This window comes from Ochotona princeps, chromosome 13 (genome assembly GCF_030435755.1).
Source record: "Ochotona princeps isolate mOchPri1 chromosome 13, mOchPri1.hap1, whole genome shotgun sequence".
Taxonomy (NCBI): domain Eukaryota; kingdom Metazoa; phylum Chordata; class Mammalia; order Lagomorpha; family Ochotonidae; genus Ochotona; species Ochotona princeps.
The window spans coordinates 41,278,195-41,304,037 of NC_080844.1; the positions used below are offsets into that span (position 1 = coordinate 41,278,195).

Below are 25,843 nucleotides of genomic sequence, written 5' to 3' on the forward strand. Positions count from 1 at the left end.
TTACAAATTCACAACTGACATCAATGCATAAACCATAACATTGAACATTTCTCAATGCACAATTTTTTAAATCCATTCTTAATTCTCACTGTGCTTGGAAGCACTGGGGCTGGTTACAAAACCATAAAAGAATGCCTGTGCTGCCCGCCTACCCCCTTCACAAACACACTGAGTTGATTAGAACCTCTGAATTGGAAAGGACTAAATGAGCAATGAAAAACAAAACACTAAAAATTACATCTTGTTTTCATTTTGTCAATGAACCAAAGTTCATCAAAGGAGAGTTGAAGCGCATCTAACCCACAGGTAGGTACATAGGTCAAGGTACATGTATTGAGCCAGGATTACTTATAAAAGCCTGTGGTTGCCAGCTCCCACTTGTCTCAGGAAGAATAGGAGGCTCCATGGATCCCACGGTGGTGCTGGTGCTTTGTCTCTCTCTCTTGCTTCTCTTTTCACTCTGGAAACAGAGCCATGGGCGAGGGAACCTCCCGCCTGGTCCCACTCCTCTTCCAATTCTTGGCAACATCCTACAGCTAGGTTTTAAGGACATAAGCAAATCCCTAACCAAAGTAAGTATGCATTATTATGTCCCAGTGCTTGTAATGTATAATTTGTTTTAAGTTTTAAAAATATTGCATGAGTGGAGATTAATTACCAAAGTATTTTATTTCAAGGAAACAATCCATTGGAATCCAAATATTAAATGTGATGTTATCAGAATTAGTTGGAAGAAAGTAATGCATTTGGTCAGTAAAGAAGCTTTAAAGCAGTAGGGTGAAGTCAAAGCCATTTGTTTCACATTCTTTTCATTGTTGCTTTTGTTTATTCAAAGCCCATTGCAACAGAGAGTTTTGTGAATACTGATTTTAGTGATAAATCATCCATACTTATTCTATGTGTTTTGCTTTGATAACCAAGGGAATTAAACTTCAAGAAAACAAATTATTACTGATATAAAGGAAAAATAACCTATGGTAAGTCATTTAACCGTTAGGGATGCAAACTTTTACTAATGTCCAGGAAAACTCTATGGTTTGTATGAATACAATACTCGATGGTACAAATGAATAAAAGAGAATGAGCAGGATTCTTCTGGGTGGTAATGGAATGCATTAGGACGTGTGCAAACCCATGTCTGTTTCAGAGAATGCATGGTAGGGGTCAAATCATGTTTGTATCAGGTCTGTGTGTTTTACTCTGCCTCAGTGGTACCCACACGCTCTGTGTTAGTTACTCACATAGAGCTTTACTTGGCTGGCCTTTCAAGGTTCCTGGGTGAGTATAAATCTAGTATTCCTTACTACTGATTGTGCTTCCCATGTCAGGCCCTTGTAGGTGATCCAATTATCGTCATAGTGCAACGAGGTCAGGGTCTGATCTGACTCATGAGTCCTGATAAATTCTCAGGCATCAGTGTCACTGAAGCACAATTTAAATATGGGCCTTCTATTTATTAGTCATAGGAGACACAATTACAAATCTCTAAACCTTTAGGCTTTTGTCTTATTCATCTAGAAGGTACGCTAATGAATACTTGTTGAGTAGCCAGGACGATCTGAAACCAATTTTCCCTGAAATGGTGTGGTTTTTGGGAGCCACCATGTGTGGCGCTGTTGTAATCATCATCATGTTTCCGTGTACCTTCCAGAATGTTGATGTTGTATCTGACAGAACAAAAGTATCCAAGAGTTCATACAACCTGAGTAATTCACATAATGTAAACCAAATAAGATTTCTTTTTCTTTCCTCCCTCAGCTGTCAGAAGTCTATGGCCCTGTGTTCACTGTGTATTTGGGCATGAAGCCCACTGTGGTGTTGCACGGTTATGAAGCAGTGAAGGAAGCACTAATTGACCTTGGAGAGGAGTTTTCTGGAAGAAGGATTTTGCCAGTGAATCACAAAGTTACTAAAGGATTAGGTCAGTGTTCTCATGTGAGTCTTCACACATGTGTGTTTTCATGTGTTCACACACATATTCATGTTTGTACATTCACATGTTTTACGTTCACATATACGATCGTGTTTTTTCATGTTTATTTACATGTATATGTGCTGGTGTTGACAATGGATATTGGGAAGGTGAGTGCAGAAGCTGGGGGCTCTAACTGCAGAGTTTTCAAATGCCAGCTTCCTCTTCTTCTCCTGAAATGCTCCTTGACTTTCCACTTCTTCTCTCAGGAATCATTTTTAGCAATGGAAAGACATGGAAGCACACTCGGCGCTTCTCACTTGTGACCCTGCGGAATTTTGGGATGGGAAAGAGGAGCATAGAGGAACGAGTTCAGGAGGAGGCCCGCTGCCTTGTGGAGGAGCTGAGGAAAACCAATGGTGAGTTTATTTATCTTTTTCTCCCTTTGAAAATCACATTTGTTTTATTTTTTCAGAAAATTACATAGTTGGAAGATATATGTGCATAAGGACCATTGATTGGTGTGGCAGGTCAAGGAATGGGGTAAAGTAGTGAGACATTAGTTTTTGATTTTTTTTCCCTGTAACTGGGAGTAGAGGGGAGAGGAGGAGTAGGGTTGCTCCCAGCAGTCTAACCACATCAGCACCCAGGGATAGGGAATGCCGCTTGATGCCATCCTAGGATCTGGTGGCTGACCCTTTAAATGTCCTTAAGAAACCTCTCCCCTGTCTAGTGATAGCCTTGGATGGACTCATTGCAAGGACAGTGAGCGACTGCATTCTTTGCCGTGGTAGATATGGCTGTACACTGATAACTCGAATTATTACGAGTTTTAGGGGTTGCCTCAAAGGTTTTACCTTTAGCCTCCAAATAACATTGACTTGGGTCAGAATGCTGCGCACAGAGGCTGTGATGTTTCCTCTGGCATTGGGTGTTCCTGAAGCTGGAAGACTGTCATTCAATAAGGGATGAGGTCAACAGTCCTTTCTGGGAAGGGGAGTAGTGTTGTTCTCAGCACTTTGAAAATGATGCTGATCAGGTCATTTGCACATAACTGCTGTATTAGAGTCTAAAATCACCTGTGTCTCATAGTTCAAAGTGTAGGAGGTTTGTATGGCTTTTCTAATGGTGCTTGAAAACGTTTCTCATTCTTTAGCCTCACCCTGTGACCCCACCTTTATCCTGGGTGCTGCTCCCTGCAATGTGATCTGCTCCGTGATTTTCCAGAACCGTTTTGATTATAAAGACCAGCAATTTCTTAACTTGATGGGAAAATTCAATGAAAACTTCAGGAATAATAATGTCCTGAGCGTACAGGTGAGATGATGTTCCTTTGTTTCGAATGAAACTTTCTTTTCTTCGTGACAAGCTCAGAATTGTGCCTTACAGTGCAGCTTCTCCACTTTTCAACATTCACTTTGCAATGTGTTCTATCAAAGTTTGTGAGAAAGTTGAATTCTATTTATGGATTTTGTTTTATCTTTTTACCCAGTAGCATGTTTACCATTATTGTTTTTCTATAGGATTAGCTGTTTTTTAGTGACTTTTTCTAGATCGTTGAAAATGTGTGTTTGATGTGTTGCGTGTTCTATGCTTTCTCTGTTCCCTTACCTTCTTAGTAACTGGTATTGACAGACATGAAACTTTAAGTGAAAGTGAAAAATGAGAAACAAAAAGTTGCATACACATACAAAATGAGAAAGAGAGCAAGCAGGAGAGATACATAATGGAGAAACGTAATTGCCAGAAGAAGAGCAAAAGAAGTGATGGGAAGGAAGGAAAATGAGAAAGGGGACAGAAGGCCTGGATCTGTGTTGGGGCTCCTCTAACCTCCACTTATACATGTTGTTCAAACTGAACCTCAGTGTCAGTCACTGGTGAACGTTCAGGATTTTCTCAAGTCCTTTCTGTGCTTTTTATTGCTAAAAATGTTTATTTTTCTTTGAGTTTACTTGATTGGTAGAGACTGGAGGAGATTCAGACTGTCTCACATAGACACAAAATGTCTATCCTCTGATTCTGTCTTCAGTTGCCCACATCAGCAAAAGTGTGCCAACTGAAGTCAGCAATCTGGGACGTTGTTGAGTTTTTTCTATGGGTGGCATGGGTGCAAGTGTTGCCGCATCTCCTGCTGCCTCCCAATGGATGTATTACCAGGAAGGTGAGAGTGGCAGTTGTTGTGAGAAATGAGTAGAGAGACTACAATTAGGAATTTTTTCCAAAGTGAAATATTCATTATTTATTCGTTACTCATTTTTGGAAATAGAGGTGTACAAACAGAAGATGATATATAGAGAAAGATCTTCCATGTGCTGGTTCATGCCCTAGGTGGCTTCAGTGACTGCAGCTGAGCCATTCTGAAGCCAGGAGCCAGGAGCTTCATTGGGTCTTGCCTGTGATTGCAGGTTCCCAAGGCCCTAGGCCATCCTCTACTGTTTTCACAGGCTACAAACAGAGAGGTGAATGGGAAGTGGTACAGCTGGGACATGAACTGGTACCCATATGGCATCCCAGTGGATGCGAGGCAAGGATGTAATTGCTAGGCTATTGCATTGGACCTCAGAATGAAATCTTAAGATTTACCTAATGTCTACTCCCCAATTCTTTTTGTTTCAAGCTAAAAATTTCTGTTGGAATGTGTAGGCTATATAGTTGGTGTAATGAATGGAAAATAAATACCAAATTTTCAGAGTTAAAGGCCTTGATGATATACATCTAATTGACACTATATCCATTATTCAGTGGCTATAGTGGCGAGAAATTATGGCTATGACATCATGAACTAGAAGGATTCTTGTTAATGCTAAGCATCTTTGTTTTTTTTTTTTTTTTTTTTGGCAGATTCTTTGTCGTTGTCTGTGCACTGCAGATGAGTTTCAAAGTAACCTGTATCTTTGCGCGCTCTCTCTCTCTCTCTCTCTCTCTCTCTCTCTCTCTCTCTCTCTCTCTCTCTCTCTCTCTCTCTCTCCTGCTAAGAACCTTAGTGCTTTTGTGTTGGGTTTGGATCCTTCAGTTACCTGATCGACTACTTCCACCACCAGCTCCAGAAGAAACACCACTACGGAAGCTGCCCTAACAACTTCCTCCAAAACTGCCTCTTGCCCTATATCCTTAGTTTTACAGGTGCTATTCATTATAACTTACAAAACTATTATATTGCCACCAGCAATATATTGTCATTGGTACTTCAATATTTATTTCATTGGAATCATATTTTCTACTAGGTTCAATTTTTGGTTTCCATATCCTCGTCCTCAACCACTCTGCTGCTTTTAACCACGACTATTAATATCATCTCCACACTTTCTATGCATCATCACCTCCACCATAATTTCGCCTGCTGCTGCAGCCAGCTCCACCACAAGAGCCTTCTGTTCCTCCCAAATTTCCACTTAGTCAGAATTACCTCAACCATATGCAGTGTTCCCTCTGTGACACAAAATTGTCACCTCTATCCCTGTGTCCCCTTGGTGATCCAGCAGCTGATTGTGTCTCTTGCTTAGAAAAGGCCATTTTCACCTCAAAACTATGCCACCAATTGTCTGGCATTTTTGAACAATCATTGTATCAATGTTGTCATGATTCTTAGAGGCTACAAATGCAAATCTTCTCTCCTCCATCTGCCTCTCTTCCTTAACTTCTGTATCTCATCTTTCCATACTTTTTTGTAAGTACTCCCTCAAATGTTACGCTTATGTATGTTCTTTAATAACACCAACAACAGTTTTCATTGTTATGTGGGTACCAGCTTGTAGAAGACTCGTTCTGGAAACAGTTCCCTGATACTACCCCATGCCCATGTACCATGCATGTTGGAGCACACCTCTCCTACACAGGTGTGAGATCACAAAAGCAAAGGCCCTGGAACACTTCATCTTGTGGTCTTTCAGTATCACAGCATTGGTGAATGTGCCTCGTTTCTTAGAATGTTCTCTTTAACCAGGGTGAATGTACATCATTTCTCAAATTGTTCTCTTAAACCTGAAGTTCAGACCATTGTCAGATTCCCCAACTTTCCTGATTCTTCAGAACATGGCGTTCCAAGTTCAGGTCTTACTTTCCTCATTTCCCTCTAGTGCAATACATCTCTCAGTTCCCTTCCTAGACCTCTGTCTGGCCAAGGTATATTTGCAGTTTGGTCAGTTTCCCAGTATTCAGGTCCTTTTGAATGCTCAATTGTCTACACTATTCTCTCCCAAGATCCTCGTGTTTTGGTCTCAATGTTGTGCTGTGTAGCTCAAGTACAATCTTTTGCAGAGGGTTGGCAGCAGGGTATTTGCTTTTCTTACAGTTTATGGAGGAATGTTTGCTTTTTTGCATGTGAGTGAATTCATAATTAACCACAAATGGAGACAAATGTCTTGGGTCATGCTCTGAATGTTCTTTGCCAGAATTATAACAGAGACACAACCTCTTTGTCTGGAGCTGTGGAGTATAGTCCCACCATGATATCAGGGCTGCCCTTGAGAAGTCCACTTTCCTTTTAGGAGTAAGACGAGCCAATGGCACATAACAGGACACAAAGTTCTTGAAATATTATTGTTTCCTTGAGCTTTCTGTTGTTTCTGTAAACTGTTTGCTGTGGTATAGAGTTCTGATGAAGCTGACTCAGTCTAGTATGAATTGATTTAGTAAAAGGTTTGAGGAGAAATGGGACTTTTGCTCTGTCTACTGTGACTTCTTTATTGATATCAAATGGTGAAGTGACTGCACACCACAGAACTGCTCATATTGTAGTATCATAGAAGTCTTCCTGGAAATAGAATTGAGCATTTAGAGCACAGGTGCCTGGAAATCATGCTGAAATTCAAACCCTTGGCTGGTGGTTTTCCCATCAAAGCAGACATCCTGTTTTCTTTTTTTTTTCTTTTAATTATTTATTATTTTATTTCATTAATTACATTGTATTATGTGACACAGTTACATAGATACTTGGGTTCTCCCCACCCCTCCCCAAACCCTCCCACCATGGTGGATTCCTCCACCTTGTTGCATAACCACAGCTCAAGTTCAGTTGAGATTCCTCCATTGCAAGCGTATACCAAACATAGAGTCCAGCATCTTATTGTCCAGTCAAGTTCAATGGCTTCTTAGGTATACCCTCTCTGGTCTGAAGACAGAGCCAGCAGAGTATCATCCCAGTCAATTGAAAGCTCCAACATACCATCAGCAAAAATTTACATCATTATGGAATTAATTGACATAGTAATGAGTAACCAATATGTTAAAAGTAAATGCGAGTTCCTAGCCACCTTCTGTGACCAACTCACCTATACTTCAATTTTAGTTTATACACAACATATAACATTCAAAACATAACATGTTATACATAACATCATATCATCTTAAATTAAGGCAAACATGTGGTACTTAACCTTTTGGGATTGGCTCATTTCCCTTAGCATTATGGTTTCCAGTTTGGCCCATTTGACCATAAAGAACTGCATTTTGTTTTTTTTAATAGCTGAGTAGTATTCCATGGAGTAGATGAACCATAGCTTTCTTATCCAATCCTCTGTTGATGGGCATTTTGGTTGCTTCCATGTTTTTGCGATCATAGATTGTGCTGCTATGAGCATAGGAGTGCATGTTGGTTTCTCATAAAACAATTGTTCTGGATATATTCCTAGGAGTGCTATTGCTGGATCATACGGTATGTTGAATTTGAGTTGTTTGAATATTCTCCATACTGATTTCCATAGAGGCTGTACCAGCCTGCAGCCCCACCAGCAGTGAAGTAGGGTTCCCTTTTCCCCGCAACCTCGCCAACAAGTGTTGTTGGTGCTTTTATTCATGTGGGCCAGTCTTACTGGCGTTAGGTGGTACCTCATTGATGTTTTAATTTGGATTTCCCTTATTGCCAGATACTTGAGCATTTTTTTGTATGCTTATTTGCCATTTGGGTTTGTTCCTTTGTGAAGTGTTTGCCCATTTCCCGTGCCCATTTCTTGAGTGGTTGTTTGTTTTGACATTTTGGTTGTTTTGTAGCTCTTTGTATATTCTGGAGATCAGCCCTCTATCACCTATGTCGTGTGTGAAGATCTTCTCCCATTCTGTGGGTTGCCTTTTTACTTTGTTGATTGTTTCTCTAGCTGTACAGAAGCTTCTTAGTTTGATGAGGTCCCACTTGTTTATTTTGTTCTTGATTTCTACTGCATTTGGAGTCTTTTTCAGGAAGTGAGGGCCTACCCCTAAGTGTTGCAGTGTGTTTCCAACATTTTCTTCCAAAAGTTTGAAGGTTTCTGGATGTAGGTTTAGATCTGTTATCCATTTAGATCTGATCTTAGTGTATGGTGAGAGATATGGATCTATTTTTTTGTTTCTGCAGGGTATCAACCAGTTGTCCCAACAGCATTTATTGAACAGACCTTCCCATTTGCTTGGGTTGTTGTCTGTCTTTTTGTCAAAGATTATTTGGCTGTATCTGTGTGGGTTCCCTTCTGGTGTTTGTATTCTGCTCCATTGATCTTCCTCTCTATCTTTGTGCCAGTACCAGGCTGTTTTGATAACCACTGCCCTATAGTATGTCCAGAGGTCCGGAACTGTGATTCCTCCTGCTAACTTCCTGTTCTTCAGGATGGTTGTAGCTATCCGTGGTTTTTTGTGCTTCCAGATGAACCTTTGGATCATTGTTTCCAGTTCCATGAAGAATGTTTTGGGCAATTTGATTGGGATTGCGTTGAATGTATATATTGCTTTTGGCAGTATAGACATTTTAATGACATTGATTTTACCTATCCAGGAGCATGGGATATTACTCCATCTTTTGAGGTCTTGTTCAATTTCTTTTTTAAGTAGTTTGTAGTTTTCTTCAAATAAGTCTCCTACATTTTTGGTTAGATTTATTCCCAGATATTTCATACTTTTCTCTGTTATTTTGAATGGTATCTTGCTGGTTAAGTCTTTTTCCATCTTGGGGCTGTTCGCATACACTATGGCTGTTGATTTTTGTTCATTAATTTTGTACCCTACCACTCTACCAAACTCTCGTACAAGTTCTAGCAGTCTCTGTATTGAGTCTCTTGGCTCTTCTACATAAAGAATCATATCGTCTGCATATAGTGAGAGTTTGACTTCTTCGTTTCCCATTTGGATTCCTCTGATTTCTTTTTCTTGTCTTATGGCCTCAGCAAGTACCTCTAGGACTATGTTGAATAGTAGTGGAGAAAGTGGACATCCCTGTCTTGTTCCAGATCTCTGTGGGAAGGGTTCCAGTTTTTCTCCATTCAGTATGATGCTGGCGTTGGGTTTTTCATATATGGCTTTAATTATGTTGTGGATTTTTCCATCTATGCCTACCTTGGTTAGGGTTTTTAGTAGGAAGTGGTGTTGGATTTTGTCGAAAGCGTTTTCTGCATCTATTGATACTATCATGTGATTCTTGTTTTTCAGTTTTTGGATGTGGTGTATCACATTTATGGATTTCCGAATGTTGAACCATCCCTGCATTCCAGGGATGAATCCTACTTGATCTGGATGAATGATCTGTCTGATGTGTTTTTGAATTCTGTTGGCTAGGATTTTGTTGAGAATCTTAGCATCAATGTTCATCAAAGAGATAGGTCTGTAGTTTTCCTTCTCTGTTAGTTCTCTGTCTGGTTTTGGGATTAAGGTAATGTTGGCTTCATAGAATGAGTTTGGAAGGGTTGCCTCTTTTTCTATTGTTTTGAAGAGTTTGTAGAGGATTGGGGTCAGTTCTGTTCGGAATGTTTTGTAGAATTCTGTAGTGAAGCCGTCTGGGCCTGGGCTTTTCTTTGTTGGGAGGTCTTTAATCACTGATTCAATCTCTGCTTCAGTTATGGGTTTGTTCAGGTCGTTTGTTGCCTCTGGGCTAAGTTTTGGCAGGTGGTAGAAGTCTAAGAACTTTTCCATTTCTTGGTGATCTTCTGATTTGTTGGAGTACAGTGCTCTGTAGTAATTTCTAATTATGGCCTTAATGGATGCGGTGTCTGTTGTTATGTTGCCTTTCTCATCTTTGATGCTGTTAATTCTTGCCTTCTCTTGTTTTTTCTTTGTCAGTCGGGCCAGTGGGGTGTCTATCTTGTTTATCTTCTCAAAAAACCAGCTTTTTGATTCATTGATTTTGTGTATGGTTTTTTTTATTTCTATCTGGTTGATTTCCTCCCTTGTTTTGATGATTTCTTGTTTCCTATTGTGTGTGGGGCTCTTCTGCTGTTTTTTTTCCAATTCCTGGAGATGTGTGTTTAGTTCCTGTATTTGGTGCCTCTCTTGGGCCTTGACATGAGCTCCAATTGTGATGAGTTTACCCCATAGCACTGCTTTGGCAGTGTCCCACAAATTTTGGAATGTTGTGTCAGAGTTTTCATTGGTTTCCATAAATTTTTTGATCTCATCTTTAATTTCTTCTCTGATCCATTGTTCGTTTAACAGCATATTGTTCAGCCTCCAAGAGTTTCTGTATTTCCTGGGGCATTTTGAATTGCTGATTTCCAGTTTCATTCCGTGGTGGTCTGAGAGGGTACATGGTATGATTCCTATCTTTTTGAAGTTATTTAGGTTTGCTTTGTGTCCTATCATGTGGTCGATCCTGGAGAAGGTGCCATGCACTGCTGAAAAAAATGTGTAATCTGTGGCCTTAGGGTAAAAAATTCTATAAATGTCTACCATGTCCAGTTGTTCTATTGTTTGTATGAGCTCTGTTGTTTCTTTGTTGAGTTTTTGTTTTGTTGATCTGTCTATTGGTGTTAGTGGGGTGTTAAAATCACCCACTATTATTGTGTGTATATCTATGTCTCCCCTTAAGTCCGTGAGTAATTGCTTCATGTAGCTAGGTGCGTTTGAATTTGGTGCATATATGTTCACAATGGTAATTACTTCCTGATGGATCAGTCCCTTCACCAATATATAATGTCCTTCCCTGTCCTTTTTGATGTGTGTCAGATTGAAGTCCACATCATCTGAAATTAAGACAGCTACCCCAGCCTTTTTTTCTCGCCCATTGGCATGAAATATTTGTTTCCAACCTTTCACTTTCAGCTTCTTCGCATCTCTTCTGGTTAGATGTGTCTCTTGTAGGCAACAGATAGTTGGGTGCTGTTTGATAATCCATTCTGTTAATCTATGCCTTTTGATTGGTGAGTTCAGGCCATTTGTGTTAAGAGTTAAAATTGAGAGGTTGTGATTTTGCCCTGCCATACTTGTTTTTGTGGGTGTTGATATCTGTGTAATTGCCCTTCCTTGTGTGGACTTTAGTGGGGAGATCTTCCTGTTTGCCATCTTTGCTTATGATTCACCTCCTTTTTTTCTGGATTTAGTGCATTTCTAAGGAGATTTTGTAGAGCTGGTTTTGTGCTGGCATATTCTTCTAATTTCTCTTTGCTGTGAAAGTATTTGACTTCGTTCTCAAATACGAATGAGATCTTTGCTGGGTACAATATTCTTGGTTGACAGTTGTTCTGATTCAGGATTTGGAAGATCTTTGTCCATTCTCTTCTTGCTTGTAAAGTCTCTTCAGAGAAGTCAGCGGTGATCCTGATTGGTTTTCCCCGGTATGTGATCTTTTCTCTGCTTTGTACTTGTCTTAGGATTCTTTCTTTGTCTTCGTTGGAGTGGAACTTGAGCACCATATGTCTGGGTGAAGATCGCTTTGGGTCATATCTGCTGGGAGTCCTCTGACCGTCCTGGATTTTGGCTGGGTTCATGTTCTAAGTGTTTTGAAAGTTTTCCTGTATAATTTCGTCGAGCACCATTTGCATTCCTGACTCTTTTTCCGCTCCTTCAGGAAGGCCAATAATCCTAATATTTGATTTTCTGAGGTTGTCTTTCATTTCTTGTATGGTCTTATTGGCTTTGTTCAGACTTGTCTCCAGCTGTTTCATGAACTGGGTATGTTCGTTTTGTGTGTCTTCCGTTTCAGAGATCCTCTCTTCTGCTGTATTTGTTCTGTTGGTTAGGCTCTCAATTTTGTGCTCTAAGTCAAGGATTTTACTTTTCATTTGTTGTATTTCTGAGGCTATGTGGTTCTTGAATTCCTTGAAGTCCTCCCAATTCTTCTCATTGTCTCTGACATATTTTAACATTATTTTTTTGAATTCCTTGTCTGGTAGATCTTCTATGTCTTCATCTCGCATCTCCGAAATAGACATTGGCTTTCGATCCTTTATTGGTAGGGTGTGGGCACTCTCATCTGGATCATTACCTTTTCTGGTATTTCTTCCCATTGTGTTAGTGTTTTTTTTTTGAGAGACCTAGGCACCAGTGTGCTGAGGGGTCTCCAAGCACTATCCTGTAGAGATCGGAGTCTGCAGGCGTGGAGTAGCAGGGTGTGGGAATTTTCAAGGCACTTTTGGTGCGTCTCCAGAACACTGGACCTCAGGGCGCCACTTCCAGGGCCCAGCAGATTCAAAGCGCACTCTCAGCTCGTCCCCTACAGGTATGCTACCACAGGGCGTGGGGGAGTGAAGGCACTCTCTGTGCGCGCCCCCTGTGCATGGGATCACAGGTCTCGGAGGATTCTAGGTGCTTTCTCGGTGTGTCCCCAGTGCCAGGGACTGCAGGGCGTGGAGGTTCCAGGTGCTCTCTGGGAACGCCTCCTGCACGCGGGTCCGCAGTGCTCTCCTGGTTCGTCTCCCAAGCACGGGACTATAGGGCGTGGGGTGTTCCAGGTGCTCTCTGGAAGCGCCTCCTGTGCAAGCCCGCCCACCCCAGCGCTTGCAGGGGACCGACCGCCCCAGCGCTAGCACAGGACTGCCCAGCCCAGAGGCGTGCTTGGGTTCCTGTGGGATAGCACCACCCAGCTGAGTGCCAGACCGCAAAGGCACGGGGGAGTATTCAGTGTGCCTTTTGCCTTTCTCCTCAGCGCACAGGATCACTGTGCGTCACCTGCCAGACACAGTTTTGGCAGTTTCAAGGCACTCGCCCAGTATCCCTAGACGCTGGAATCTCGGGGGGGGGAGGGGCTGGGAGATGAGTACCAAGGGGGTTCAGGCTCTGTGCATGCCCCTGGGGGGCCAACTCCCGGAGCCTCCAACCCACCACTGTCCCCACCCAACTCACTCAAACCTCAGGTGCTTGCAGTCTGCCTCTTCCTCTGGTGGGAACACTCGCCGCGGATGCGTCTCCCGGGTACTGCGTCCGTTGCAGGTCCCAGCGGGTGCGGCGGATGGAACCTGGAGGCTGCGGCTGGTGCAAGTCCCGGCGGGACTTGGCGACCAGGATGGGCTGATGCCGGCGGGTCCCGATGACTCCAGGTCCTGATGTCCACAGCGGGCACAGGTCCTGGCGGGTCCTGGTGACCATGGTGAGCAGGTGCCAGTGGGTTCCAATCACCGCTGGTCCTCATGGCCACAGCGTCTGCAGGTCGGTCTGCAGGTCGGTCTGCGGCTTTCAGCGTCTGCACTCAAAAGTGACTCAGCAGGTCAGGAGCGGAAAGTCGTCTACCCTGCCCTTTGTTTTGTTTTTCCCTTGTTGCTCTTCCAAGTTGTGTTGATTTTTTTGGCTACACACTGTCCAGGGAACTTCACGTTCTCCTCCCTGTAGTTCTATGCTGCTCCACTTACGCTTTTGTCGCGTTCTAGCCCTCTCTGTCTGTGAGCACTCTCACAGTCTTCCTCCTATGTCAGCCATCTTGCGAGTCTCCCCGACATCCAGTTTTCTCAAGGTGTTTCTGTGCCCACCAGCCTGCTCACAACTCTTCATGGACATCCCAGGTTCCTGTTGAAAGGTTTTGGTTCTCACATATGTGTTTACTATTTGACTTAGAGGGATTTTCATTGTATTGTTTGCTTGAAAGACCCCAAGTAGGCATGTCAAGGAGGCCGAATGGGAGCACAGATGCCACAAAGAACCTTTGAAAATCTTGGGATATTAACAAAGCAAGGTTTATTGGAAAAAATGATTGGTTGGGGATGAAAGATTCATGAAAAATATCAATTTTGTCCTGTGATGAGTGGACACATTTTGTGATTTATGGAAGTAACTAAGCACTCTAAGCCCAGATTTTCATCCTGAAAGTTTGGTCTGCATTACTTGATCTTTTCACTTTTACCCCATTCACACAATGGTGATTTTATTCTTGAGGCTGCAGGCTCAATAAAGACATAGCAGAGCCTGATGTGGTTATTTACGTGTTAAACCATTCTTCTCTCTCCGTTTTTCTATAGAATGTGAGTGATCACATTCATGCCACTCTATATTTTAAGTTTGTAGGGAAGAATTAATAGAATAAGTAAGAACTGACATAAAGATGATGAAACTAGTATGTGTGTAAAGAGGTTATTGTCATCTTTGATCAAGGGATCAGGGCTTTCTCCCTTACTTCTGCTTGTCAGCACCAAGGGTTAATCTGCACAAACACTCCAATGGTGCTGCTCAAGGTAGAGATGCATTTTTCTAGAAAAGTTATGACTTGTAGATTTATGTGTTGTTTAGCTGTTTAATAAATGTACTCTAATTGCATTTTTAAATTATCTTCCTAAGCTCTGCAATATGTTCCCCATTCTTATTGATTATCTTCCTGGAAGTCAGAAAACAACAATTAGAAATAATACTTATATAAAAAATTATGTGTTGGAAAAAGTAAAAGAACATCAAGAATCTCTGGACATTAACAACCCTCGGGATTTCATTGACTGTTTCCTGATCAAAATGGAACAGGTAAAGCATTATTTGTTTTTCTGCAATTTTAGCTTATTAGTAATTTCTGTGCTTATTGAGAACATCTGCATGATCAGATATGAAGTATCTGGCCATCATTTTAGGTGCTTGCTGTGTTTTTGGGTCTTGACTAAGTATCATGGGGGATTTGAAATGAATTGTTTAACAGAGTGTATAGTCTCTCCTTCTAGATGGTATCTGAGGTCACATGGAATGCACACACCTCAGTTAATGTAAAAATAAGTTAAAAAATTAAAATATCCAACAGAAACTGATTTTGCTCATGTTCCTATCCTGCAGAATATGGGATAATGTGAATGAAGGTTTCTCTATCCCTCTTTCTCTCTCTCTTTCTCTTGATTGGAATGCGACTGTCAGGATTGTTGTTTTGTACAAAGAAGTTTTACATTTCACAATGCATTTCCATAGACTCAGTGATTTCTCCTTCCTGCTGTTCCATCACCCCTCCCTGCCCCTTATTTTCCCATATTATTACATTGGGACTGTCTTTTTGCAGCAGTTGAGTTTATTCTGTTAAGTACGACATCATCACTATAGACAATGGTAGAAGTCCAGCATCCTATTTTCAAGATATTTTTAAGAGCTGTATTGGGAATCAAGTTTATCTATTCAGGTTACCAATATGTTTGAATGTTTACATTTTTGTAAAACTTATTTGAATGTAGGAGTTGAACAGACTGGGAAAATCCGGGGAAGAGGGAAAGAGAAAAAAAGGTTTTAGAAAGGGAGAAAGAGAGAGAAAGAGAGAGAGAGAGAGACAGAGAGACAGAGAGAGAGAGAGAGATTCCCAATTAGAATGAGACCAGGACAAATAAACAAATCAAGGATTCAGTCTTACTGTCCCCTAAAGAGGACCAGGCCTCAACTAATTGAACTATCACCTCCTGCTCCAGTGTGAACTAACAGGGAAATGCTGCAGGAGCGAGGTGGGATTTGGACTCAGCCACTCTGTTATTGGCAATGGCAACTGGCTGGTGCCACTTCTGCCATTATGTGAAAGCTCACTTTTCCCCTTCATTGTTCAGATATAGTATTTTTTTAAGCTTTTCTTTCAATATTCGAATATATTGCTCTTCTCTGGAAAATCTTCACTTATTATCTTACCTGAGTTACACTGTGTGTAGGAATTCAGTTTTCTCCTGATGGTTTTTGTGACTTGAGTTGGTCTTAGGTTTATTGTTGTTATTGTTTCTGATATCCTTTGTTATTTCCAGAACTGGATTCTTGATTCTGGGGAATTGTCAGCCACATTTCAGTCAATACATTTCAGTCCTTTAGTACTAGAGGTTCCTTGTTGTATTTGCTCTCATTTGCTGTCCAAGTATAAATGTGAACTTCTTAGTTCCAGTCACACTCATCTTGAGCTATATGATTTCCTTTTGATCTTTCAGACACTTTCATCTCTGTGGGAATTCTCCACTTGTTCATGTGCCCTCTTTACTAAATTGAGCACTTTTATAATGACATTTTGAATTTTATCTCAGATAAGTCACATATTTTCAATTCACTCTTGTGCTTTTCCTTGCTCCTTGTAATTATTTTTGTGTATTAGAGAATAGAGCTGCCCCAACCAATCTTGTTAGATTGGCCTTGTGTATAACAAGCATCTCACCCCTCCGTCTGGGAGCCATTCTGAGATGCCATGTGAAGTTCATGTTCTTCACAGCTGTTTCCTCTGTTTTCAGTGCTCACTAGGAGGTGAGGATGTGCTTTGTTCTGTAGTGCTACAAGATAGTGAGGATAGAAGATGGGCTGTGGAGTTGCAGCTGTACATGTGGGGGTTAGATACACATTCCAGATCATGTATCCTCCCGATGGGGCTGAGAGTGGCTGTCTGTTCTTCATTCCCTTTCCATTTTCCAGAGAGAGGATTTGCAGAAACTACCTGCACTCATGTTCTGAATGCTCTGTTATCCCTGACTGGGAGACACTGCTGGATATGGACCCACTGCATTTGCATGTCTGGTTTCTGTGACCTAAGGAGGATTGGGAATGAGAAGGCCCAGGCACTTGTAGAAACAGGTAGTTGATGATGCAGGAGAATCATAAATATGTGGCAGTTAGTGTCTGCATAAGTCCTCTGCAGGATGAATGGGTATGTCCTTAGGTACATTGGAGTACTTAGGACCAGGGTGGGGGAAAGGGGAGGCTTCTGCTCAGGATTTCAGAGGTTTGCTGTGTGCAGTGCCTGTCAGCGTCCTGACACGGGCTCTCTATACCCTCTCCTGTCAGCAGTGACACCACTTTCTCACAAAGGGGGAAATTATGACCTTCATATTTCATCCTGTGTCATACCCATGGAGGATGAATCCATTGGCTGTGTGTGCATCCTTTATACAACTTCTACTTGTTTCTTTGGTTTAGAGAAACACCACTTCCAAGTTAGAGAATTAAGAAATACACGATCGGTACCCATCTGTTTGGTCTAAAAGCTTGTCTGCTCGGGAAGAAAGTCAATGCTGGGGTGTGCTTCTGGCTTGTGTGACACAGTGCATGGGATGGGATGGATGTCTGAGTTTCCCACAGCTGTTTGTACCTGTTTATGTGGATATTTTAAGTTGTTGTTGTGGTTTATCAACTTATGGGGCTTTGTCTTGCTGGAGTTTCATTTGTAAATTTATGTGCATTTAGAACATGTGTAGATTGTGTGGAAAATTGAAGAGCTTCTTCTGTATTGGTTTCATACACTGAAACATGTAGTCTTTTCAACATTGTTTATAGTATTTTTCAATTAAGGTTCATTATTTCTCCGATCTAATTTTTTTTTCTGAACACACTGATGAAATTTCTATTAAAAATATCTTGCAACACAGTGATTTATCTGACATTGAGTGGATCTCAAGTTATTTATTTCCCAGCTGACACTAATAAACCTAATCTAATGAATGCAGGAAGCTGCGGTCCATATTCAACACCTATGGGTGATGAAGTTTAGCTCAGCCCACCCAACCCCACCACACATTTCAGTCCACAAGTATGCTAATGGGTGCTGCTGCCTTGTCTAGCCTGGTCCACCTGGCTCTTGTGCCTACCAGCAGGGATCTGTCCAGCAGAAGAGGGTCTGCAATTTCTCTTATGTCCCTCTCCCAGTCCCAGATCTTGCACTTTCCAGGTGTTTTAGGGGTTCAGTCTGACATAACTTGCACCCTCTCTTGGCACTTGCCAGTGGATGCTGCTGCAAAGCCCTTACACTTGGCACTTGTCTAGGCTCTTGCATGTGCCAGTGCATGCAGTGGCCTGGCCTGATTTGACAGTTCCCTGAACTGAGCTCACATACAGGCCAATGGTTTTACTACAGTAATTGAAAACATTTTAATAATAGAATAGTTTCAAATTTGTAAAACAAAATCTGTGAGGTAGTTCCAATTATTTTTGTAATCCCAAGGTAGTTTCCCTGTTTTTTAACATACTATGTTATGATGTATTTGCCATAATCTTAAAACCATATCCAGCTTTTCCTGTTAACCTTGCCAATATTAGCATTGAAATACTTGTCCTGACATATGGATCACACCCAGCTTCCATTCTTTTTTAAATATGAAGATTGGATAATTTATATATGAAAAACCAAGTTACAGAGAGAAGAGACCTGCCATCCACCATCTCCTAGGCAGGTATGGTCACCCTCCACAGACTTTCCGAGCCCATAGGTCTAGAGCTGAATCAGAATTGTATTTGACTTGTATTAAGATGCAAAGCTTTGTCCATATCGGATGCCATGATCTCAGGCAATTGTTTTAATATCAAAGCCACAATGCTGACCCTTCGTTACTTTTATAAATCAAATTCCCTCCATCTGTCCTGCATTGTTCATATCAAATTTTTTGGTTTGATTCTGCATTTTCATACGTGGGTGAAAACATACAGTGATTATCTGTCTGTGTCTAACTGCTTTCACTTAACATAATGTCTTCTAGATCCAGCAGCTGAAAGTGTTTTAATATTGTCCTTTCCATCTTAATTGCACCCTTTAGAGAAATCTGAGTTGTCTTGGGCTGAGTGTGATAAAATGTGCACTAGCACAATATCAAATTTTCAATTAATTCCTAGGAAAAGCACAATCCACAGAGTGAATTCACTATTGAGAACCTGTTGATCACGGTGCTTGATTTGTTTGCTGCGGGAACGGAGACGACCAGCACCACCCTGAGATATGGGCTCCTGCTCCTGCTGAAGCATCCTGAGGTCGCAGGTATGAGCACCGGGAGAGAGCATGGCAGGGTCAGCAGAGACACCGGGAAGCCGGGCCTTAGCCTGCACCTTGTTTCTCTCAGAGCAGCTTTGTCCTTTAGATTCTGTACTGGAAGCTGCAGTTTGTGCAGCTCTGATGAAGGGATAATGATGAGAGCAATGTGCACGACAGGAAGCGTAACTGGGACAGTGAGGACATGAGAGCAGTAGTCAATGTCATAAATCTGAGGACAGTGACAACAACTGTGGGTAAAGCATCTGGGCTTCACGGAGGGGTCTGCCATAGGCACAGGTTTCATGAACTGCCCTGGGACTGACTGCTGGTTTTTCCCTGAGAACAGAACACTTTGAATAGCTGTTAGTCTTTCAGAGGTCTTTTGTTAAGTCGACAATTTAGTGTTCCTATGCTGGGACATCATTTTCCAACACTGAAAAGTTTTTGTTCCTAATACTAAATTTGTATATAGGTGAGGTGGTGTGTTTAAGGGTTTTATCAACCTAGCAACTTGTGTCCAGAAATGAATTCTGCTGAAGGTTTACCTTTTATAAATCATGTGTTTTCTTTTTAAATAAGCATTTACCGTTCTCTAGTAGCTTCTGTTTCTGTGTATTGGATTACATATATATATATATACGTAATATATGTATTGGTTCAGAAACCCATTGAAACTATGATAGTTCAATCACAGATGAGCATCCTTCCTGGTGAATCCTGAATTGTTCTCACCACACAGAGCAGATGACAAGACCTCCAGTTCTGTGAGATTTTGAAGCTCCAGCCTAAGTGCCGTCAGAGCAAGGAAGCACCCGTGGAAAGGCCTGCAGGTGCTGCCATCAGCAAGGAAAGTTCTCACTGTAAATTAAATTGAATTAAATAGATGAATATATCCAAAAAGATACAGGGTCTTGGCATTTAAGAAGACTAAAGGGTAAAGACAAATCATAAAGATTTTATTTAGAGATAAATGTGTATATCAGCAGTATATATAAACACTCAGGAATAGAAAGGCGTTAAAATTCTTGACTTGCTTGCTTATTTTCAGAGTCTTACCAGTGGCAGTTCATTGTCTGCTCTGCTGGTTCTAATCCTGGCAGCCCAGTTTCCCATGCAGTCCCTACTTGTGGCCTGGTAAAGCAGTCAAGGACGGTCCAAGGGCTTGGGACCCTGAGCCCACTTGGGAGAGCCGGAGGAGGATCTGGGCTCCTGGCTGTGGAGCAGCACTGGCTATTGCGGTGGCTTGGGGAGTGAATCTTCAGACATAATATCTTCCTCTCTGTCTCTCATCCTCTCTGTATATCTGACATTACAATCAAAATAATATTTAAGAAAAGATTTTTTGTTTACTTCAAAATTAATTTAGACTAGCATTTCATCAAGTGGATGAGTTATATGCATTACTTTAATCAAAGTAAGTTTGTGCATATAAATGTATTTTCATTCGGCCAGAGGAAGATTCTCAGAGGAATTCTTCAGAGGAAATTCTTCTCAGAGGAAGAATTTCCCATGAACCTCCTGTGTCTGCTACAGTGATGCTTTCTGTACACTCTGATCTTCAGGGCTGTTGGACACCTGCCTCCTGCTTCACTCAGCCCTCACGTGCTGTGAGACATGGGCTGTGCTGATCCTAGTCCCTGATTCCTCTCTTGTGTCTTCTCAGCTAAAGTGCAGGAGGAGATTGAGCGTGTGATTGGCAGACACCGGAGCCCCAGCATGCAGGACAGGAGCCGCATGCCCTACACGGACGCTGTCGTACATGAGATCCAGAGATACATTGACCTCGTCCCTAATAGTGCGCCCCATGCAACGCTCTGTGATGTTAAATTCAGAAACTACATCATCCCCAAGGTAAGTTTGTTTCTCCTACACCACAGGTCTGTGATCTTGAAGTTCCCCCACACAGAGAATGATTTCAATTTTCCCTTAGCACAGCCTGAGAGCAGTGTGAGCCTCCTAAGTGGGGTGTCTTAATAGATTGATTTGTGCCTTTGTGGTTTGCAGCTATGAAAACTGCATAAGGCCCAGAATTGTGGCATAGTGAGTGACTCCTCTGTCAGTTAGTCAGCAGCTCACATGTGCAGTATGTGTCATGGCTGTTCCACTTCAGCTCCAACTCCCTGCTGATGTGCTTGGGATAACAGAGAAGATTGCCCAAGTTGTAGGTCCAAGCACTCACACAGGTCAACAGGGAGACACTTTCAGCTTCATCGGAACCAGCTCTTGCTGCTGTGGCCATTTGAAGAGAGAAGCAGTGGATGAAGCTTCTCTGTTTCCTTCTGCCCCTCACTCCCTCCCTTGTATACTATTCTTGCTCTGTTTCTGTAAGTATGTGTTTTGAATACATTAAGATGAATCTTTGAAAGAAAAATCTTCCCTTACAATCTTGATTTCTAGAGTCTTAGAATTTTTCTCTACTGTTGAAATAGGTGTACTACTTTTAGGTGCTTACAATTCCACATAAGTGTTAAATATATCAGCTTATCAGCTTCCAACACTCAGGACTTCTATCAGAGTGGCAATACATTTTTAGATGAATTTGGAATAAGTTGATGACATTTAATGCTGGATTTTCCAACTCACAGATTATTTTGCAACCCATACTTATGTCCAATATTTGGAAGACGACTTATTTTTCAGCACTGTTGTTTTATTTTAATTTCTTTGACTTGCACAGAAAAAAAATCTTCCATTAAGAGCAGGTATTTTTCAATTGATTATAGTCTTTTGGAAATAGATTCATAGTCTGTTTGGTTTTGATATAGGGAAATAAAATTGGCTTATTTTTGTTACATGATATCTAGCAACCTTCTTAAATTTATTTTTCATTAATAAAAATTTACCCTCTTGTCCTAATCCTTTTTATGATGAATGCATGTAGGGTTGAATGAAGTAGATTCTCTGCATCTGTAAGTATGGCCATTGATTCAGGACTGTTTTTATACAATATGTAATCAGTACATACAGGAAGCACTTACATATTATCTTACACTGAATCTTATGCAGCTGCACTAGATTTGCTGTATTGGTTCAGGATGTTTGTAGTTTGTAGTTTAATTACGAAGCTTTGCTCTCACATTTATTTCATCAAGGTACATACATGTATTTCCTCAAACATTTAGAAACATTCAAAATATTTTCATGTGTTTTTAAAAATAAAAATAAGCACTACATTACTTTTATTTGTAGTCTTCTACTGTGCATAGAATAGATTAGAGCAGCAAGTGGGTGCAGGCACCCAAGTGCAGGCTTGCTGGAATTCTGGGTTGACTGAGGAATAACTGGCCACTGAGTTTCAAATGGCTCAGTACATCAAATGCTACTGGAGGGAAATAATTTTTCTGAGTTTCAGCTCATCCTGGTTATTGCATGGTCTGGCTGAAATGACACTGTACCCCTTTGCACATGGGTTTTCTCATCTACAGATGAATGAGATTTAGGAAGTGATTTCCATCCTTTTTTTTTTTAAGATTTATTTTGTTTTTATTGCAAAGTCAGATATACTGAGAGGAGGAGAGACAGAGAGGAAGTGGAGCTGCCAGGATTAGAACCAGCGGCCATATGGGATCAAGGCGAGGACCTTATCCAATAGGCCACGCTTACAAGCCCAATTTCCATCCTTTCTTACAATTACTTGGCTTCTTCAGAATTCAGTTTCTCTGTCTGTTTTATCCAGGGCACAATCGTATTTCCATCCCTGAGTTCTGTGCTGAATGACAACAAAGAATTCCCCAACCCAAAGGAGTTTGACCCTGCCCACTTCCTGGACAAGAGCGGCAATTTTAGGAAAAGTGATTACTTCGTACCTTTCTCAACAGGTAACCAACTTATTTCCAATGAACAGAGGGTACAGAACATATTTTTGAAATCTGTGTAAACTTGGGTAGTTTGTGTGCTGGAAACAATAGATGTATTGTTTGTGATTAGAGTTTCACTCCTTGTGTCTATCTTACTAATGATTGTAAAACTATATTTGTAAGGTATTTTGGGTATGACCAGTTCTTCCAAACTGAGCAACCTGAAGTATATGCTAACTGAATTCTGGTGACATAGATATACTTTAGTAGCCACATGTTTCTCTTATAATGAGACTCATTTAAACTTTCCTCATTGATCATGACAGTGATAGCTATCATGTATTGATAGTTTTGATGTACTTTGGTGATGGTCCTCACATTGATTGATCTAAGGGATTTCTTTATTTTTCATTTATAAGAAAGTCAAAGCTACAGAGACTGGGAGACAGACAGAGATGTGGTGCTGTGGAGAGAGACAGATCCTCCACTTACTGGTTCTCTCTGTAAATACTTCGAGAAGTAGGTCTGGCCAGGACAAAGCCTGGAGCCTGGAACTCCATCAGTGGCTCATACATGCATGCAGTGTCCCATGAACTTATGCTATTTTCTACTGCTTTTCCAGGTACATTATCAAGAAATGTGCAGAAGTGGAGTGTTTGGGAATAGAACCAGCATTGTTCTGGGAAGCAGGTGATGCAGGCAGTGGTTTAACTCATCCTGCTACAGCATGGACCTAGAACTGTGGGGAGTTAGTATCCCAGGGTGCATAAAATGCTGTTAAGACACTTGCCTTCACATTCTGAAGGAAGGAAGTAGCCAGAGTATAGCAACCCATTAGGATGAGTGCTTTGAGGAAGGAAAGCACAGGCTGCTGAGGCGGCAGATGAGGAAGTGGCTTCTGGTCATTGACATGGGACATGAGATAGAGGTTCCAAAAGGAAGCAGAAGAGAAGAGCTTTTGAGATCGATGGGACAGCATGAAAACGCAGGATTGGCAATGTTGATGAGGGTAGGATAAGTCTAGAGCTGAATGGGGATGCTTACACTAAAGGAGTGATGCTAAACATAATCGAGAACATAATCGGGAATAAATCATGAGGGTCCAATACAACCATTTTGACCTCATTATCAGATATGGGCATGATAATCATTAATGGTTTTAAATGGACAGCATGTCTTATGGAACCGCACAGTTATACACTGTCCTGATAGGCAGAAAGGTAATAGTTGGCTAAATATTCTGCAGAATTGTTAAAATTTATTATTGAATTATTGGAAGGTAAGATTTACAGACGAAGGAGAGACAGAGAGAAAGATCTGTCCATTGTTTCACTCAGCAAATGGTACAATGCCTGCAACAACAAGAGCTGAGTGGAGTTGAAACCAGGAGTCAGGAACTTCTTCCCGGTCCTCCAAGTGGTGGCATAGTGTTAAGGCTTTGTACATTCTCATTATTTCCTAAGCCACAGGCAGGGAGCTGGATTGGAAGTCACCAAAGGCAGGAAGCTGGATTGGAAGTGGAGAATCCAGGACAAGAACCGCAGTGCCCATACGGGATACCAGTGCATGTAAGGCGAGGATTTAGTAACTAGGCTACCATTTGGGCCCTCTGAATTTTAAAGGACCATAAGTGAATTAATCTAATTAATGGAAGCTAGAATTAAAAATGTTTATTTTGATCAAAATTTTCATTATTTATACTTTAGAGTGGTTTTCAATACTTCATTAGAAAGTATAAGGTGGAAAGTTTCTCATGGCTTTAATAGTCCTTGAGCTTTAAAAATCTTACCGTTACATTCCATTTGATCAATATTTATGCTCATGTGTGAATGTCCTTCCTTCATCCCATCTTTCTTTAACCTACTGTCCACAATGTGTGACTTTTAAAACTTCACATAAGCTCATAGTGGTTACATTGTGGTAATAGTGAATTAAATGTGTGACATGGAACTGATAGTCAATAAACATTTGTTGAGAAATGACAGATGTTACATTAGGCTATTGTATAGCAAGTGTTCATTATTCTTTCCATGTGAATATCACAACACCCTCCCAACTACCTTGTCTTCCACTCACTTATCAATTCAATCATTAATCACTTAGTTACTGAATACTTGTTTTGATCATTTCAGACTCAATGCTTAGATGAAAAATCCTCTGTGCTTGTTATTTTCAGGAAAGCGAGCGTGTGTGGGAGAGGCCCTGGCCCGCATGGAGCTGTTTCTGTTCCTGACCACCATCTTACAGAACTTCAAGCTGAAGTCTCAAGTTGACCCAGAGCACATTGACACCACTCCACTTGTTAGTGGAATATCCCGTGTGCCCCGGTTTTACAAGCTCAGCTTCCTTCCTGTCTAAAGAGGGCAGGTCACAGGCCTGCTGCTCTGCTGTTATCTATAGCTCTTCTGTTCCAAGCACCCTGGATCCATTCCCCCAGCATCAGTTCCTTCCATGTTGTGTAATTGACTTATCCTCATTTCTCTAGATCTACTCTCCACTAGGAAGTCTCCTGGGTCCTTCATAAATGTATGTTTGCTATTCCTGGTAGCTTGTAATTTCTGATTTGACCGCCACATGTTTCAATCCATGCCTAATGCTGTGTTATTAATGTTATCAGTGTGAAATGGTGGAAGATCATTGGTATTTGATAATTCAGATTTCTTTCTTTCCTAAGTGTCCATAATAAAAGCATTATTAAATGTTAAGTCATTTTTCCAAATTCCATCTTTGCATATAATGTAGTGAATATGTAGTGAAATAAAATCAATTACTAGGAACCCATGTTGGTCTGTATAATGATATTCCCAAAGTGAAACAGAAAAGGAACTCTGTTGTGATGTGTAGGTACTATAACTTTAATGTGAAAGAGAGAAACAGTGTTAGGTGTAACTTCAATCTATAGGGGAATACTGAAAGGATTACAAAAGGGAAACTTAAAGTACCTGTGCCTTTCTTCATCTATCAGTCACTCTGCTTCTCAAAGAAAGCATTAATCATGGGGAGAAACATAAGTTTCAATCCCTAGCTCTAGGCAATTGCCTAGGTTGCTTTGTGCCTAGGTAAGCGTTACACTGTTGGGAGACAAGCAGAGAAGAGCTGGTGGCATTCTGGGCCTTGTTAATGCCAAATTTGTGTTAACTAAACCAATATGCCAGGATAGCTGCTTATTATCTTTTCCTTTCTTTTCTCTTTTTTTCTCAACATACTTGGGGAAAGCAGGCTGGGACATGCCTGGGCAGCTCCAAGCAGTGGTGGTCTGGCAACAGATTACCCTGGGAAAGGAGTCTGGGGATATTGGAGTAGTAGCAGCTG

At 41.2% G+C, this 25,843-nt stretch overlaps 1 protein-coding gene across 6 annotated transcripts; it reads left to right on the top strand.

Moving 5' to 3' along the window:
* Nucleotides 1-404: 404 nt before the first annotated feature.
* On the top strand, nt 405-24,916 carry LOC131481791 (cytochrome P450 2C14-like). 6 transcript variants are annotated; one of them, XM_058672007.1, is made up of 10 exons: nt 405-572; nt 1,759-1,921; nt 2,182-2,331; nt 3,069-3,229; nt 7,866-7,874; nt 14,351-14,527; nt 18,599-18,740; nt 20,398-20,585; nt 22,411-22,552; nt 24,708-24,916. In XM_058672007.1, the coding sequence occupies exons 1-10, from the start codon at nt 405-407 to the stop codon at nt 24,887-24,889; spliced, it is 1,482 nt and encodes a 493-aa protein (XP_058527990.1). In that variant the 3' UTR covers nt 24,890-24,916. The 6 variants fall into 6 exon arrangements, with proteins under 6 accessions (XP_058527990.1, XP_058527991.1, XP_058527988.1 ...); XM_058672008.1 differs by lacking the exon at nt 7,866-7,874 and adding an exon at nt 8,733-8,747 and having other exon boundaries at nt 3,069-3,223; XM_058672005.1 differs by lacking the exon at nt 7,866-7,874.
* Nucleotides 24,917-25,843: the final 927 nt, after the last annotated feature.